The sequence below is a fragment of the Aphidius gifuensis genome, linkage group LG2 (genome assembly GCF_014905175.1).
Source record: "Aphidius gifuensis isolate YNYX2018 linkage group LG2, ASM1490517v1, whole genome shotgun sequence".
NCBI classification, from domain to species: domain Eukaryota; kingdom Metazoa; phylum Arthropoda; class Insecta; order Hymenoptera; family Braconidae; genus Aphidius; species Aphidius gifuensis.
The window spans coordinates 14,580,278-14,597,394 of record NC_057789.1 but is presented as its reverse complement, the minus strand read 5'-3'; the positions used below and the strand labels follow the sequence as shown (position 1 = coordinate 14,597,394).

Here is a 17,117-nt window from a genome sequence, read left to right as displayed (position 1 = left end):
AATTGGCTCGAAGCATATAAATGAAGATTTAATGTAAAAATAAGTAGAATATTTGAAAAAATCTCCCGCTTGTAACTATTGCGTGGAATACGCATGCGCAAAATTATGAACACGAGTGCACACGAATACAGCCATCTTGCATACGGTCGGATTTAGTCGGACGATGTGTTTTTAGAAGCAGCTGATCTTAGACAACACATAATAAATAATTATTAAATGATAATTATAATAAATAAATAATTGGTGTTTTCAATAACTTCATCAAGTTAGTGAATTTAAAGTGATTTATAAATCCCTTCAAGATTATTTATAAATGTTATTTTATATTTTCAATTGATTCTTAATCGATAACTTGATAACAATATATGCTTGTTCACAATATTCTCGAAGATACTTGGTAATTAATTAATTGTTAAATATCAGGTAATATTGTATGAAAATGAATGAATTAGAAAAATTTCCTGATCAATATCAATTCTCGAATGAGCAAGTGTCATCTCCATCTGTTTTTATTATTGTTCAGTATGGAAATGAAAAAAAATGGGTACAGCTATCAGAGCATTTTATATATGCTGATATAATTCACAAAGGTTTATTACTTATTTACTTTGTTTAATTCACTTAAGAATTTGTTTGATTAATATATATTTTTTTAAATTTCAAAGTATATGAAATATATGCATTACCTGACGAGCAAGAAATTGAGATTACTGATCTAAATGATGTTTTAATTGATAAAGATATATTGTGTAATTTTATACGTTCAAGTGGTCATAACTTGACAATTAAACTTAGACAGAAAATAGTCAATTTGTTAGATATATGTAAGATTTTTTTGCTTTTTCATTTTATTGAAATTCTTAACTAAAAAATTGATTATTTGTTGACATTATAATACTATGTGATGTTTTTTCAGCTAAAAATATAGTTGCTAATGTTATACAAACTCATGGACTAAAGCATGCTGATGGTAGCACAAGTGCTGATGTTATACCAGTACCATCAGATGAAGCAATTGATGTCAATGATGACGAAGAGCCTTTACCAAAAAAGCCAAAATTAATAAAAAAAATAACTGGTGACGTAGTTTCATCTGAAGTAAGTTGTTGAGAAATAATTTGAATTGTATTTTTTTTTTTTTTCATTTTACTGAATATCTAATTTTTTTATTTTATCAAGCAACTGAAAGAACTTCTTGTTAATCACTCATATGGAGATGAAATATTTGAATCATACAGTGATTTAGGGTATTTAACAAAAAAATGTAGAAAAGTTGTTGTCAATATTGTGGCAAGTGAACTTTTAAAACATAAAAAAATAACTCAGAGAAATCTTTGGAATGAAAAAAAAGTTCAGTGTGCCAAAGCAATTATTGAAGTATTCCCAAAGCTTGGTTCATTAGATTCTGGTTATGTGAGTTCAATGAAAAAATTTTTTAAACTTATTAATAAATTAATTTTAACCTTTTAATTTTATTAATATTTATTTTACAAATTTAACAGAAACAATTTTATGATCCTGAAACGAGATGTGGTTTTATTTCTGATGCCTTGGGAAATTCAAGTAGACGGTTCCAAAAAAGAAAAACAGCAGTACCTCAACATGAAATAAATAATAATATCGTACAAGAACGAGTAGATGAAAGTGAAGTAGTTAATGATGCAATTGAATTCATGCAAACAGCAACAAAAGATCAAAAAGAATTAATTATTGAAAAAATCAAATTAACATTTAAACTTCGACGATATAAATACTTGGACGAGCGTTTTCTTGAGGTTTTTCCAAGATTCTTAGATATCCCTGACCTGGTAATTATTTTTATTATTTATCATTCATCTGAGATTTTTTTTTATTTTATGAATTTATCCATACAGATCAACGTAGAATTCAACTTATTGTATCCAAGCATTGAGCAAGATATATTTTTAAGCTTGTATCCTGAGTATATAAATGCAATTTTACATGTTTTTGCTAACGAGAAAATTAACTCGATTTTGCTAGGTACGTATTGTAAAGTTTAATATATATTAAATTAAAATAATTTTTTCAGCAGTTGTTATTTAAATGATAAAAATTTTTTTTTAGATTGGGATCGAGTTTCTAATTCTCTCATTGCACTTGTTGCACTTATACCACCAACTGTACATGGTAAAAAATTAGCATCTAGAGATAAGCTGGTAAACATAGTTACAAAGTTGATATTTTTCCAGAAGGTATACAAGATCTATATTAAATATGAAAAATAAGATGAAGAAAAAGATTTTTTTTTCATCAACTCATAGATCAATGTATAGTTTTTTATTTCTTTAATTTTTTTTTTTTTTTGATGATAGTCAGGAACTCCATTGCAATCGCCTTTAAATCAAGGTCGTTCTCAGCCAAAATTAATTGCCATTGGCCCAAGTAAACGAGCTATTCATCAATATTATATTGAAATTGATAACAAATTTATCTTGCTTCAAACAATTAATGTTGTCGAAGCAATCAGCTATCTTTTTAAAGCACATTATGTATTTCATGTAGATTTTCATAGTGACTTGAAAAACTTTTGGACATTTCTTCAAAATTATTTTTTCAAAATAAAAAGTAATTGCACAACCAGTGCCAATGAAGTTTACACAAAAATTAATATTTCAAAAACAAATTTGGAATCAAATAATAATTAATGATAATAATCTTTGAGTAATCAACAGTAATTAGATTTCAGCAATAGCTTTTTGCTTTTCAATTGAACTCTAGAATTATTTTTATGTATTAATAATTTATAAATTAGTAAATAATTTTTATAGTAGATTAAAATTTTATTTTATATCTTTAGAAAGTGATGATACTGTTTGGAACTTTTTAAGAAATTTTAATATAAACTTGATTATCAAAAAAAAGATATTATGATAATATAATATTTCCAAAGACTTGATTTAATATATTCATCATTTCATACACTGATTATAATAAGCCATTGAATAATTGTTAATTTTGAATACTAAAAATAGTATAAAATTAGTTAAACAAAATTATAAAATTATAATCAATTAAATACACTAAATATAAAAAAAAAAAAAAAACAAATAATTGCAAGTTCAAAATTAATCTTTAGAAATTCAATAAGATTATTTTGTAAAATATTACAATGCACAGATTTTAAATCACATGAAAAAAAAAATTATATCTTTCTATTGAACAAATAGAAATGCGTTTTCATTAGAAAAAAATAAAAAATTAGAATATTAAAAAGAAACTGTACTTTTTGGTATAAAAAATAACTTGTAAAATTTAAATGAGTGAGTGAGATACAGTTTGAGTCAATATTATTATAAGATATTAAAAACTTTAATTGTTAAAATTTTATAATTATAATTTGAAAATATTATTTAAGGTTTCTTGTGATAAAAAAATAGCGTATCAGTGCTATAAGTGTACATTTAACACTCATACTATAACTAATTTTTTTTCTCATTTGCGATTTCAACATCATTTACTTGAGGGGCCAAAATTAACATTGAGTTGTTGTTTTGGATGTACAAACATCTATCACACTTATAGTGGATTCAGAAAGCATATTGAAAAATGTAAATTAAAACAAAATAATTCATTGTTAAAGACATTTAATGAAACTAAAAGAATTGATAATATTTTGGAAAATGATTTTGATAGTAATAGTGGTAAAGAATCAAGTAGTAGTAAACACAATAAAAGAGATATCACAGACATTAAAATACAAACTAAAAATGATAAATTTCTTGATTTCGTTCAAAGTATGTATGTATTAGGGTTAGCTGATACTTCTATCAATTTAATTTTATCAAAAATGTCTGAAATTTTAGTACCCTTGTTAGATGATTTAGTATCAGCATCAGATTCTAATGAACGCTCAAAATTATCAAATAAATTTAAATTTGCTTTAGGAAATATAATGACTAGTTACGATCGAAATAAAATATTTCAAAGACATATTGTTGAACCAGTTAAAAAAACTCATGGCATAAGAATAGATAAGAAATTCGATAAAGATACCAATACTTACGTGGAAGTACCGGTTACAAGTACTTTTTCATATGTTCCTTTATTAGATACATTTCAGTTTTTATTTCAAGATGAATTTCATCAACAATGTTTGACTAAAAAATTTGCTGATAATAATTCCCAAATACAAAACGTATACAGAAGTTACAAAGATGGTAGTGTATTTAAAAATAATACATTTTTTCAAATAAATAAAATTTCGATTCATCTACAAATTTATTATGACGAGCTTGAGGGTTGCAACCCTTCGAGTCCAAAAGCAGGAATACACAAAATTGGTGCTTTTTATTTTTCCATTTTAAATTTACCTTCACATATGCTTTCAAAATTAGAAAATATTCATTTACCTCCCTCTGTTATGATTTTGATATTAAAAGTTTTGGTATAAATCCAGTTTTAAAAGTAATAGTTAATGATTTAAAAATTTTAGAAAAAGATGGTATATTTATAAAACGACTTAATTCTTTTGTCAAAGGTAGTTTGATATCTATAAGTTTTGATAATTTAGGAGGAGCGAAAATACTAGGTATGGATGAATCTTTCGTAGCCACGTATTCTTGTAGAATTTGTAAAATAACTATAAAAGAAGCTAGAAAAAGTGTTACATTAAATGAAAATCTGTTGCGAACTAAATCAGAATTTATCTCATTATATAATCAGTTAGAATATTGTAATAATGATACATTTAATTTTTATGGTATAAAAAACAAAAATCTTTGGGTAGAGTTGAAATTTTATGATTTTGTTGATAGTTCAATTGTTGATATATTCCATGACTTTTTAGAGGGTATTTGTCACCGGGATATAAAATATGTACTTAAGTATTTGATCGAGATCGGTATTGTCGATCTGTCAAATTTAAATAATAAAATATCAACTTTCGATTATGGCTTACATAATAGATCTAACCATCCATGTCCAATAGATTTGAATAAAAACGCAAATTTAGTAGGTCAGCGTGGTGCTCAAATGTTTTGTTTGATAACTTATTTACCACTTCTTTTAACTGATGAAATAACGAAATTGAATCATGAGGCTACAAAAAAATGGAGAGTTATTTTATTGTTAATAGAAATTATGAAAATTGTTTTTGCTCCAACTATGATATGTTAGATAGACTAACAGTTTTAATTAAAGATCATCATAGTCTTATTATTAATGAATTTAATTCATCATTGATAATGAAAGATCATTTGATAACACATCTTCCAATGATTATAAATAAAATGGGACCACCAAGAATTCATTGGACCATGAGATACGAAAGTAAAAATGGATTTTTAAAAAGTTTCGTATACAAGTTGAAAAATTTCAAAGACATAGCACATACACTAGCTAATCGTCATCAAAAATGTATGCTACAATCATGGAATGATAGAAAACTATATTCTGAAGACGAACCACAAATTAACAACAGAAAAATAATAAGTTTAAAGTCAAGTGAATTTTGTTATATTATTAACAAAACGTTAAATATAAATTTAAATAATTATATTTCTATAGGTAATAGTGTTGATATTAGAGGTGAACATTTGATAATACAAAAATTTATTTGTACATCAAATACTAATAGTTTTCCAACTTTCGGAAAAATCCTTATGATTTTTTCACATAATTTAAAGTTTTATATCATTTGTCAAAGTTGGAAGACAGAAGGTGTTTCACCATCATGCTTAGGATATATTGTAGAAAACACTTTTGAATTATGTATACATAAAGTTATCAATCTACCTCATACAAAAAGTTGGAATATAAACGAGTCTATAGATAAAAAATTAGTTATCGTAACAGATTACTTTTTGTAAATTTTGTAATTAATAAAATAATAATTGTATAAATATTCATATGTACAGAGTGTTCATTGTTGGGTTATATGAAAAATTATAAAATTTACGTATCAAAAAATATTATATATATGAATAGACATTTATTTTTTTGCTTGTACAAAAAAAAAAAATTTAACAAAAAGTATTTGTAAAATTAACAAACAGCTGTTTGTAAATTTCATTTTACGAACAAAAATTTGTAAAATTAACGAACAGCTGTTTGTAAATTTCATTTTACAAACAAAAATTTGTAAAATTAACAAACAGTTATTTGTAGACCTAATTTAACAAATAAAATGTTTGTTAAATTAACAAACGTTTTGTTGGTGGACCTAAATTAACAAACTGAATTTGTTAATTTTACCAACTATTTTTTACTGTGTATATAAACCAGTCATACGCTCGTATACCAAAACATTTAATTCGTGATAATGTAAATTTCTTCATTTTTTTTAAACAAGATGAGATGAACTTGCGGCATATATATAATGATCATGTAAACACAGACATGACATTCGAAAAATTTAAAACCATGTGCTTGAAATGCTGGAAAGATAATTATGGGTTTATTGTTATTGATAAAGATAGTGAAATAAATGCTGGACGATACAGAAAAAATTTTGATACATTTATTAGCATTGATGCATAAAACAAATAATGTATCATACTCATGAGGGTAAAATAGTGAGCAGAACAGTTCACGACACCAAGAGTGCAAGATGCCTCTGACTAAAGAAAACCTTGTGGAAGATTCTAATATTTGAAGTGAATTGGAAAAAGTTCGAAAAGTAATACAACAAAAACATAAATTATTCAAACATAATCAAGATACTTTAGAGCAGTCATCAATTAATTATTTTAAGCCACTGCTGACACCACTCAAACAGATTAGTGATAAAGTTTCAAATTCAAAAAACATTGAGGCATCAAAAGATTTCAATTTCGAAGAGGAAAATGAAGATAACAAAATTGATGAAAATAGCAAAATTTTCGATGATACTTTAATAAACGTGGAAGAAGAAGAAAATAGTGTAAAAAAAGTCATAGAAACAAATAATATTACAAGTATCAATGATAATGATAGCTTGGTGAATCATTATCTTAACACCATCGATACAATAGCATGGGATAAAGATTTTGGAGTGAGAAAATTCAGGTCCTACTATAAAATTGGTTCTGCTGAAGTTTCTTTTAAAGACAATTGTGTATATATTGATAATAATTTATATGAAATGACACCAGGAATAATGGAATTATTATTCATGAAAAGTCCGAATAAAAATCAAGTGACAGATATTGATAAAAAAAATTATGCTAATATTATCATAAATACAAATGGTCATCTAAAACGCTATAAACCACTTGGATCTATCAGAAATCCAGCTTCATCAAAATTTATGAAATATATTTCACCACATATTACTGAGCATCATGGTGCTGGTCTTTTGCCTACAACTATGAGTCTCCAAAGCACAAGAAATATTCCACAACTAGATTATGTATGGTGGAATGATCCTGAAGAACTTGTCGAACGCCTGTGATTACTGGTTGCTTCACGAGCAGCTGGAAACTTCAGCCACAATAATGAAATCATATCGATTATTGAGGAATTGCGAGAAGCTGGTTTCATATATTAAGAAAATTGTATATTAATAATTAGTTGTTGCATATCATCAGTTGATGCAACATGGCAAAGTATAAATGGGATATTGTTAAAGAGCTTCATGCGCCTGCGCGAAAAAATTTTTCAAGAAGACATGTTGACATTCGTGACATTGATGAGACCTGGCAAGCTGATCTCGTGGAAATGATTCCATATGCTGCTGAAAATAATAGCTATAAATACATATTGACTGTAATTGACAACTTTTCAAAATTTGCATGGGCTGTAGCTGTGAAAAATAAAAGTGCAATCGAAGTTACAAAAGCATTTGAAAGCATCTTAAAACTTGAGTAGTGTATCTATAGGCGTTCTGTGACAAGGGGTGGTCGAAAAAAGGTAGATCAGCGAGAGGACAGAGGAATGAGACAGGTAATGTAGAGATGGTAAAGAAATTTTTCATTCTTACCCTCGGTCGGTAATACAGATTTTGTCATTTTAAATTGCGATGTCCCATGTTCTCATGTAGTATGTATTATGTTCCCATGTAGTATGTTCCCATGTTCCAATGTTCCCGTGTGTTATGTTCCAATGTTCCCATGTATAGTATGTGTTATGTTCCTATGTGTTATGTTCCCATGTTCCAATGTTCCCGTGTGTTATGTTCCAATGTTCCCATGTATAGTATGTGTTATGTTCCTATGTTTTATGTTCCCGTGTGTTATGTTCCCATGTTCCCATGTAGTATGTCCCATGTTCCCATGTTCCCATGTAGTATGTGTTATGTTCCCATGTTCCCATGTAGTATGTGTTGATGTATGTTATGTAAAAAAGTCATAGGGGTAACAAAAAATAAATAATGTTTTAATTTTCATATTAATCAATTTTATTAATTATTATTATTATTATTTACTAGTTAAATACAAAATATAATACTCTCTCAGCATTTAAAAAAAAAAATAGGAATTCGTTATTATATTTTTTCTTTTTTTATATATTAGAATTATTTACAAAATTTCAATTTTTGATGACTTAGGATGAGACGTTAAAGAAATTCAAATACAAAATCTAATTCTCTTAACATTAGAAAAATATGAATCCGTTTCGGAACAGTTATAGATTCAGACTTGGAAAAGATTAAAAAACTCGGTGCAAATAAAATGAAGTCAACCTACGTTTACAAAAAAAATACAGTCTAACTACCACTTATTGTATTCTTTTTTACACCCACTGAATATATTTTCTAAGTCATAATTTTTACTGTATTTTTTTGTAAGCGGAGGTTTACTTCCTTTTATTTGCACAAAGATCTTTAATTTATTCCGAGTCTGAATCTATACCTACCCCACAACAAATTCATATACATCTCATCCTCTTAGCATTAGAAATTTCGAAAACATGGCCCCTCTAGCAGCACATCGTGATTGACAGCTGTAACACAAAAAAAACAAAAAAATACATAAGTTTATTTTTTTTACAAATATAATATTTTAGTTTTTAAAAAAATATGCGTACTTTTAATGAAGAACTGATTAATATTCAAACATATCACTATCACTATCAATATTGATAGGTTGATTGCCATCAGGATCCACATTTGGGATGTCAGCATCATCATTGTGCTCAATATTGACCCGAAGATTAATCCTTTTTACTTGATGATCCTCATCATCATAAAATTGGTAGAAATCAATCGGGTGTCTACATATCGGACATCTGACATTGTCCGATTCTAGAAATCTTTCCAAACAAGTCTGTCTGCAAAGATAATGTTTGCATGACAGTTTCGCTGGAAATTCAATTGACTCCTGTAGACATATCGGGCACTGATGATCTTCCCAATACCACAAGCCACTCTCTTCTGGTTCACACGTTTTAAATTTTTTGCAAAATTTTTTGTATTTCTGTTGTCTCCGATATTTTCGATTTTTCAATTGTAACTGATCGATTTGTTCATCTGAAATTCTCATCTGATACGAATTACATCTTTTACGTTTCTACAACCGCTTCACTTTATCCTCCAATTTTTTAATTGAATCATCGAGTGTCTCATTATCCTTGAATAGAAGGACGCGTAATGCTACAGCACTCGAAATTGATTCATTATTTTTTTTATTGAATGGTTTAGGTCCTCGGTGGCAGATGAACTGGGTTGAGACATGTTTTTATTATTATTGGTCGAGATAGAGAGTGCACACTAATGTAAATTTTTTTCGAAAATGCAATATAAATATACACTCAGTATGTATAAAATTTTTCATTTACACACAATATATAGGGGAAAGCGGGGCAAAATGGAACACTTAAGGAAAATATATAAATCGATGTGTGACAATAGTATTTTCCGATTAGTTTTTCTCACTTATTAATAAAAAAAACATAAATAATTTTTAAAAATTAAAAAAAAAAATTATTATTATAAATTTATTTATCGTTGTTTAATAAAATGTGATATTAATCACAAAAATTAACTTTTTTTTATTTCTCTTCATTTATAATTACGAACAATTGCTTTTAAATTAATTTATCACTATTTTTCTCGACGAACAATAAAAACATATAAAAAATAATTTTCTTTGTTCTCAAAAAAAATGCTCAAAAAATTTTCTAAAAATTTTTTTTTTTATTGCATCTATTTTCTTCCGGCTTTTTTAATCGAAGAGTGACGAAAAAATGAAAAAAAATGTGAGTCAAAATAATTTTTTGGGTGTCCCATTTTGCCCCGCTTTCCCCTATATATTTTTTTCTGATTAATGATCAATGTTTTTGCACAAATTTATCAAAATAATATTTATTTTTTACCCAAATGCAAATAATACTGATTTTACACACAATATATATTTTTTTCTGATTAATGATCAATGTTTTTGCACAAATTTATCAAAATAATATTTATTTTTTACCCAAATGCAATATAATTATACACTCATTATGTATAAGAATCAAGAATTAGAGAAAATCTCACATCTGCCAAACAACTGCATTAACGTATTTTCGATACACAGAATGATCGTAAAATCGACAATAAAAAGTAAATTTATAACTTTTTAAAATAAACTAAATTCATGAAAACGTCTTGGACTTTCCGGTCGTAAAATCTATATTTTTTGTTTACACATGGTATTTTTTATGTCACCCTTTGGACCACACAAGGCCCAATTTTATGTCTAAAAATCCCACCACCTACACCTAGTTTTTTACCCTCTCTTGAACTAATTTTTGACCAATTAAAACTAATTTTTTAACTAAGTACACACCCATTTTTTGGACTTAACAATTTTCAACAAACTGAGAAATCAGTTGCTCTTCAACACTCGTTTACGTAACATCTCTAATTAATATTGATTCGCGTACAACGGGATTTCTTTATACTTACAATATAAAATAGTAGTGTCTGTCCATGACAACACTTGTTAGAGTCAACTCAATATACAATATACAATACAATTAATTATAATTTTAGTGAAATAATAAAGTGAATATATTAATAGAATTTAAGCCACAGTGTTTGGATTTATTTAAAGTGTTATTCCTATTATTTCAATTTACAACCTATCCTCCACATCCTTTGATAGCCCTGTATCAAACTCAAGGCCTTACAACCCTTGTGAAATTATCGTGGTATATTTGGATACGTGGTGCGATACATTTTTTGGTCCTTCGAGCCGGATTCACCAATTGAATTTTTACCTGCGACACAAGTCGAAGTAATTACAATAAAGTGAGAGTCACAGCACTCTATTTACAATGGTTGAAACAAGTGACAAAGAATTACAAGAAATGAGTAAAAACCTCCGCAGACAACGTGGTGGTATAAAAAAGACACCAACTGATTTTACGAAAAAATTAAAAACTTACAAATCAAATCTAGTTTCATGTGATGTTGGTGAGCTAGAAGTAGCACTTGAAACGGTCAGAGATCGTTTTGCTTCCTTTGCATATATTCAAGATCAATTGGAAGAAATTGATCCAACAACTGAAAGCCCAGAAAGGGAACCAATTGAACAAAATTATTTTGCAGCTGTCTCAGAGGCACGTAAAATAATAAACAAAAATAAAACAAATACAAACAATTCGAATGATAACAATGGAAATACAAGTGGTCATTCATTTAACAATATGAATATACCAGTACCAACAATACAAATACCAAAGTTCGACGGTACACCAGAAAAATGGGCATCATTTTACAGTGTATTTAAAACAACAATTGACAACAACAATTCAATGCCAAAGGCTTTGAAACTTTATCATTTATTAAGTGTTGTTACTGACAAAGCCTGGTCACTTATCGGCCATTTAGAAATTGACGATGCTAATTACAATAGTGCATTATCTATATTAATTGATAAATACGAAAATACTCGTCGCTTAGCTCGTCGACATTGGACAATATTACGAGACTATCCTCATTTAAAAAAGGATACACCAGTTGGACTTGGTGAACTAGTTGATACATTTAGACAACATACTAAAGCATTACAAAATCTCAAGGTTCCTGTACATGCATGGGACATTCCTTTGACTGATTTAATTTTATCAAAAATTAATCAAAATACAATTTGGCAATGGGAAGTAACAATTAATTCTCGTGAAATACCAAAATACACAGACTTATTAGATTTTTTAGAACAACGTGCTAATTGTGCAGATTTTAGTGTGCATGAAAAAAAAACATGTGAAGTGAAAAAGAGTGAAAAAACCCAAGTCAAAAAGGGTGGAGTATCATTGGCAACAACTACATCTCGTACTTGTCCAATATGCTCTGAAAATCATATAATTTATAAGTGTGATATTTTTAAATTACAAAATCAAGAAGAGAAATACAACTCTGTTAGAAAGGCCTCATTATGTATAAATTGCCTCATGAAAGGTCACGGGGTCAAAGAATGCAAGTCTACAGGGTGTCATACCTGTCAAAAGAAACATCACACATTTTTGCATCGGCCAACAGCCACTGAGTCTGAGGCCAACACAACATCCGTTCCAGCAGCAGATGTAAACAAACAAATTTGACTACAACATAGCAGCATACCTACAGGACGTTCTGTAGCACTTGTCGTCAACTCAACAACAAGTGTTTTAGTCGTCTCAGCATTGATCAACGTACTCAATATAGACGGAGAAAAAATACTATGTCGATGTCTACTTGATACATGTTCAACTGCTAATTTTATGACAGAAGGTATGGCTAACAAATTAAAATTAGAAAAAAGTAAATGTTTAATATCTATCGGAGCGTTGAACACAGCGTCAACAGTCTCAAAACATGTCGTAAGTACAACAATACAATCATGTAATACAAAGTATGAAAGAACAATTAAATTTCTCACGGTTCCACGGATATCTGAAAATGTTCCTGACCAAGAAATTAACAAAAAGAATATTAATATTCTTACAACAATGAAATTAGCAGATCCTAATTTTCATAAGCCCGCACCAGTCGATATTTTATTAGGGGCAGGTGTTACTATGTCTCTGTTCTCTCAAGGACAGATAGATCTATCCAAGAACGGTGGCCCTGATTTATTTTTACAAAAGACAAAATTAGGATGGGTCATCGGAGGCAGTGCACCTACAAACGAGTCATCACAACAAGTGTCGTGTCACCTGGCATCAGACATACAATTTAATCTAGAAAAATTCTGGGAAATTGAAGAAATACCAGAAACAAGTCATCTCACCGCAGATGAACAAGCATGCGAAGAATACTTTCTACAACATGTTACAAGAAACGAAGAAGGTCGATATGTTGTCGCCTTACCATTCAAACAATCTGTCGATCAACTTGGAGAGACACGAATTACAGCAATTAAAAGGCTTAATTCAATTGAAAGAAAATTACAAAACAATACAGAGTTAAAGATACAATATAACGCTGTACTGCAAGAGTACCTAGACTTAGGTCACATGTCTGAAGTACCAGATAAACAACTACAAGAAAATGGTTTTTATTTACCACATCATGCGGTGATAAAAAAAGAAAGCCAAACAACAAAAGTACGAGTCGTGTTCGACGGCTCAGCCAAAGGTTCCAAGGGTCATTCACTCAATGAATTACTACATGTTGGCCCAACAATACAAACTGATATTTTCTTATTATTACTCAGATTTAGACTACACCAGTACGTACTGACTGGTGACATTGAGAAAATGTACAGACAATTTTTAATACGTCCACAAGATAGAAAATATCAACGTATTTTATGGAGAAATGCGTCTGGTATTATTAAAACATATGAACTAAATACTGTAACATTTGGTCTTGCTCCATCACCATTTCTAGCTATACGATGTCTACATAAATTAGCTGATGATGAGCAAGAAAATTTTCCTGTAGCATCAGAAATACTAAAAAGAGATCTATATGTCGATGATCTTTTATCTGGTACACAAACATTTGAAGAAGCAATTAAATTGAGGGATGAATTAATTCCTTTATTACAACAAGGTATGTTAAATATACGCAAATGGGCTTCCAATGAGCCTAGACTATTAGAAGGCCTTCCAAAGGTTAACAAGAATCTACAATTACAATTGAATGACTCTAGTGCAATAAAAACACTTGGTGTTTACTGGAAATCTACTACAGATAAAATTGTTTACACAGTTAAAACAATTACATTTGACGAAATTACAAAACGCAAAATTTTTTCTGAAATTGGAAAAATCTTTGATCCACTTGGACTTCTTGGTCCAGTTGTTATGACAGCAAAAATAGTTATGCAACAATTATGGAGTATAAACATTGGCTGGGATGAACCTGTCCCATCACCAATTAAAGATGAATGGTTAACATTTTATAACCAATTACAACTTTTAAATTTAAATTTAAACTTTTAAAAGACATACAATATTAAATGATACAACAAGTATACAATTACATGGCTTTTGTGATGCCAGTGAAAAAGCATATGGGGCTTGTATTTATCTCAGGTCCATTGATACAAAAGGTAAAGCTTACACACAACTTTTGTGTGCCAAAGGGCGCATAGCTCCTCTCAAGACACTATCAATCCCTAGATTGGAATTATGTGGAGCATTATTACTTGCTTCGCTTTATACAACAATAATTAAAGCAATACACATAACAATAGATGACACATATTTGTGGTCAGATTCTACAATTGTTTTACACTGGCTAAGAAAAGAGCCAAGTGTTATGAAAACATTTGTGGCAAACAGAATTGCCAAAATACAAGAAAAAACAAAAACAACACAATGGTGCCATGTACGTACACATGACAATCCAGCTGACCTGATTTCAAGAGGTCAACTACCTGAAGAATTCATCAAAACAACAACATGGCAACATAGGCCGTCTTGGCTGTGTGAAGATCCAGATGGCTGGCCGAAATTCGAGATGACCGAGGGTTGCATTCTACCAGAGCTCAAGGTCAACACATGCCTCAACACAATTACAACAAGTGCAGCGCAAACACAAGTAAATATAAACAATAAAAATGATTACAATATTTTAACTCGCTATTCATCTTGGAATAAATTACAAAATGTTATTGCATATTGTTTACGAATGAAAACAAACAACAAGAATACTAATTATTTAAAAATCAATGAGATTGAATATGCTACTAATACAATAATTAAACTAGTACAAAAAGAAATATTTTTTGATGAATTAAAAATTCTAGAAAATCAAAGACAATTAAATTAAAAAAGTAAATTAATTAAACTCACTCCATTTATTGATAAAAATGGATTATTGCGAGTAGGAGGGCGATTACAAAATGCCTCTATTCCATACAATCAAAAGTATCCAATCATTTTACCTAAAAATCATCATGTAACTTCATTAATAATTAAACATGAACATAAAATACACTTGCATACTGGTACTCAAGCCACATTATATGCTGTAAGACAACAATATTGGCCAATTGATGGTCGCAATCAAGTAAGTAAAATAATACGCACTTGTACAACATGTCTACGAGCACAGCCTCGTACAATTCATTACCTGATGGGTAATTTACCAAAAGCAAGAGTTAATGAAGCAATTCCATTTACAATAGTTGGGGTTGACTTTTGTGGACCTTTTTTAGTTAAAGAAAAGAAAGAAAGAAATAGAATTAAAGTTAAAATATACGTAGCAGTCTTTGTATGTCTCGTCATCAAAGCTGTACATCTAGAAATGGTCAGTGATTTAACTACAGATTGTTTTATTGCTGCTTTAAAAAGATTTGTTGCAAGACGTGGTTACCCGACTGATATTTATTCAGACAATGGTTTAAATTTTCAAGGGGCCAACAATGAATTGATTAAACTGCAAGATCAATTAAAATCAAACGATGCACAAAATAAATTACAAGAATTTTTTAACACAAAAAAAATTCAATGGCATTTTACGCCACCACTTTCTCCACATTTTGGCGGACTTTGGGAAGCCGCAGTCAAGTCATTCAAACATCATTTTAAAAGGGTTATTAAACCAGATATTTTATTATCACAAGAAGAATTCAACACCTTGATTATTGAAATCGAGGCAATACTCAATTCACGTCCACTGACACCTATATCAACTGATCCAAATGATTTTATGGTGCTCTCACCTGGACATTTTTTAATTGGACATGTTCTCACAACTATAAGAAATCATGACTACAACAACATACCCATGAACAGGTTGTCTAGATGGCAACTGATTGAACAACTAAAACAAGAATTTTGGCAACGTTGGCACAATGAATATCTCAACGAGATGATCAACCGCAGTAAGTGGAACAAAGACAACAACAACATAGAAATAGGCGATGTGGTCTTATTGAAGGAAGACAACATTCCACCTATGCATTGGGCATTGGGTCGAATCATCGAGACGCATCCTGGGACGGATGGTATTGTCCGTACAGTCACCATCAAAACAGCAAAGTCTACCTACAAACGCAACGTCAAGAAAATAGCACCCCTGGTTCCTTGTGACCCAGAATGACATTAGAATAAATTAAATTTACATTTACTAACACTTTTTTCTGTTCTAGATATTTAAGTTGATCGGCCGACCTCTCAACGGGGGAAGAATGTTCCGGGTCGAACCACATGTCTGTCGGTCCCAGACTGACCAGATTTTTATTCTTTTTATTTTTTAAACAAAATACAATAAGTTGATAAGTTTTAAACATTATTCTGTTTTTTATGGCTAGATCACGAGATCATACAATTTCAAATAACATATGACTAACAATTTTGGTTTATATTTTTTCTAAAATATTTTAAACAATGATTTAATTTATGTACTTTTAATAGCTTTTTACAAACTCGAATATTCCCACACATGGTCAACTCATGCATAGATTTTTGAGTAAAAATCACGTAACAAATAAAACCATAAACTCAAGTTTCTCTTTGGTACCATTATAAAAACAAAACATAAATTTACAATTAATGTCGCCAAAAAGCCTCAATTTTTGAATACCTGTCTATTCATCATACCTTTAATAATCAAAAGACGTAAAATATCCAAAAGAATGTCAAAATTTTGAAGTATAAAGTTGAATAATTTGCTGGATAAAAAAAATTTTTTTAAAAAATTAGGCGCTGCAGTTTTTATTATTCATTATATTATTATTATATCATGTATCGAAATAGCGCCTAATTTTTTAAAAAATTTTTTTTCATCCAGCAAATTATTCAACTTTATACTTCAAAAT

The 17,117-nt window shown here is 29.2% G+C and overlaps 2 protein-coding genes across 2 annotated transcripts; both read left to right on the top strand.

Moving 5' to 3' along the window:
* The first annotated feature begins 297 nt into the window (after window positions 1-297).
* Window positions 298-6,498, top strand: LOC122850413. Its single transcript, XM_044149564.1, has 12 exons — window positions 298-590; window positions 666-824; window positions 917-1,098; window positions 1,180-1,413; window positions 1,503-1,808; window positions 1,875-2,001; window positions 2,086-2,213; window positions 2,334-2,612; window positions 3,602-3,755; window positions 3,825-4,043; window positions 5,137-5,289; window positions 6,356-6,498. The coding sequence occupies exons 1-12, from the start codon at window positions 434-436 to the stop codon at window positions 6,496-6,498; spliced, it is 2,241 nt and encodes a 746-aa protein (XP_044005499.1). The 5' UTR covers window positions 298-433.
* An 8,688-nt stretch (window positions 6,499-15,186) lies between these two features.
* LOC122849113 lies at window positions 15,187-16,610 on the top strand. The gene has a single exon (XM_044147707.1). The coding sequence runs from the start codon at window positions 15,431-15,433 to the stop codon at window positions 16,397-16,399; it is 969 nt and encodes a 322-aa protein (XP_044003642.1). The 5' UTR covers window positions 15,187-15,430; the 3' UTR covers window positions 16,400-16,610.
* Window positions 16,611-17,117: the final 507 nt, after the last annotated feature.

Coding starts and splice junctions, on each gene's coding strand:
- LOC122850413 (XM_044149564.1), top strand. CDS start 434: ATGAAAATGAATGAATTAGAAAAATTTCCTGATCAATATCAATTCTCG. Junction 591..665: donor TGCTGATATAATTCACAAAG/GTTTATTACTTA, acceptor TAAATTTCAAAG/TATATGAAATATATGCATTA. Junction 825..916: donor AGTCAATTTGTTAGATATAT/GTAAGATTTTTT, acceptor ATGTTTTTTCAG/CTAAAAATATAGTTGCTAAT.
- LOC122849113 (XM_044147707.1), top strand. CDS start 15,431: ATGGGTAATTTACCAAAAGCAAGAGTTAATGAAGCAATTCCATTTACA.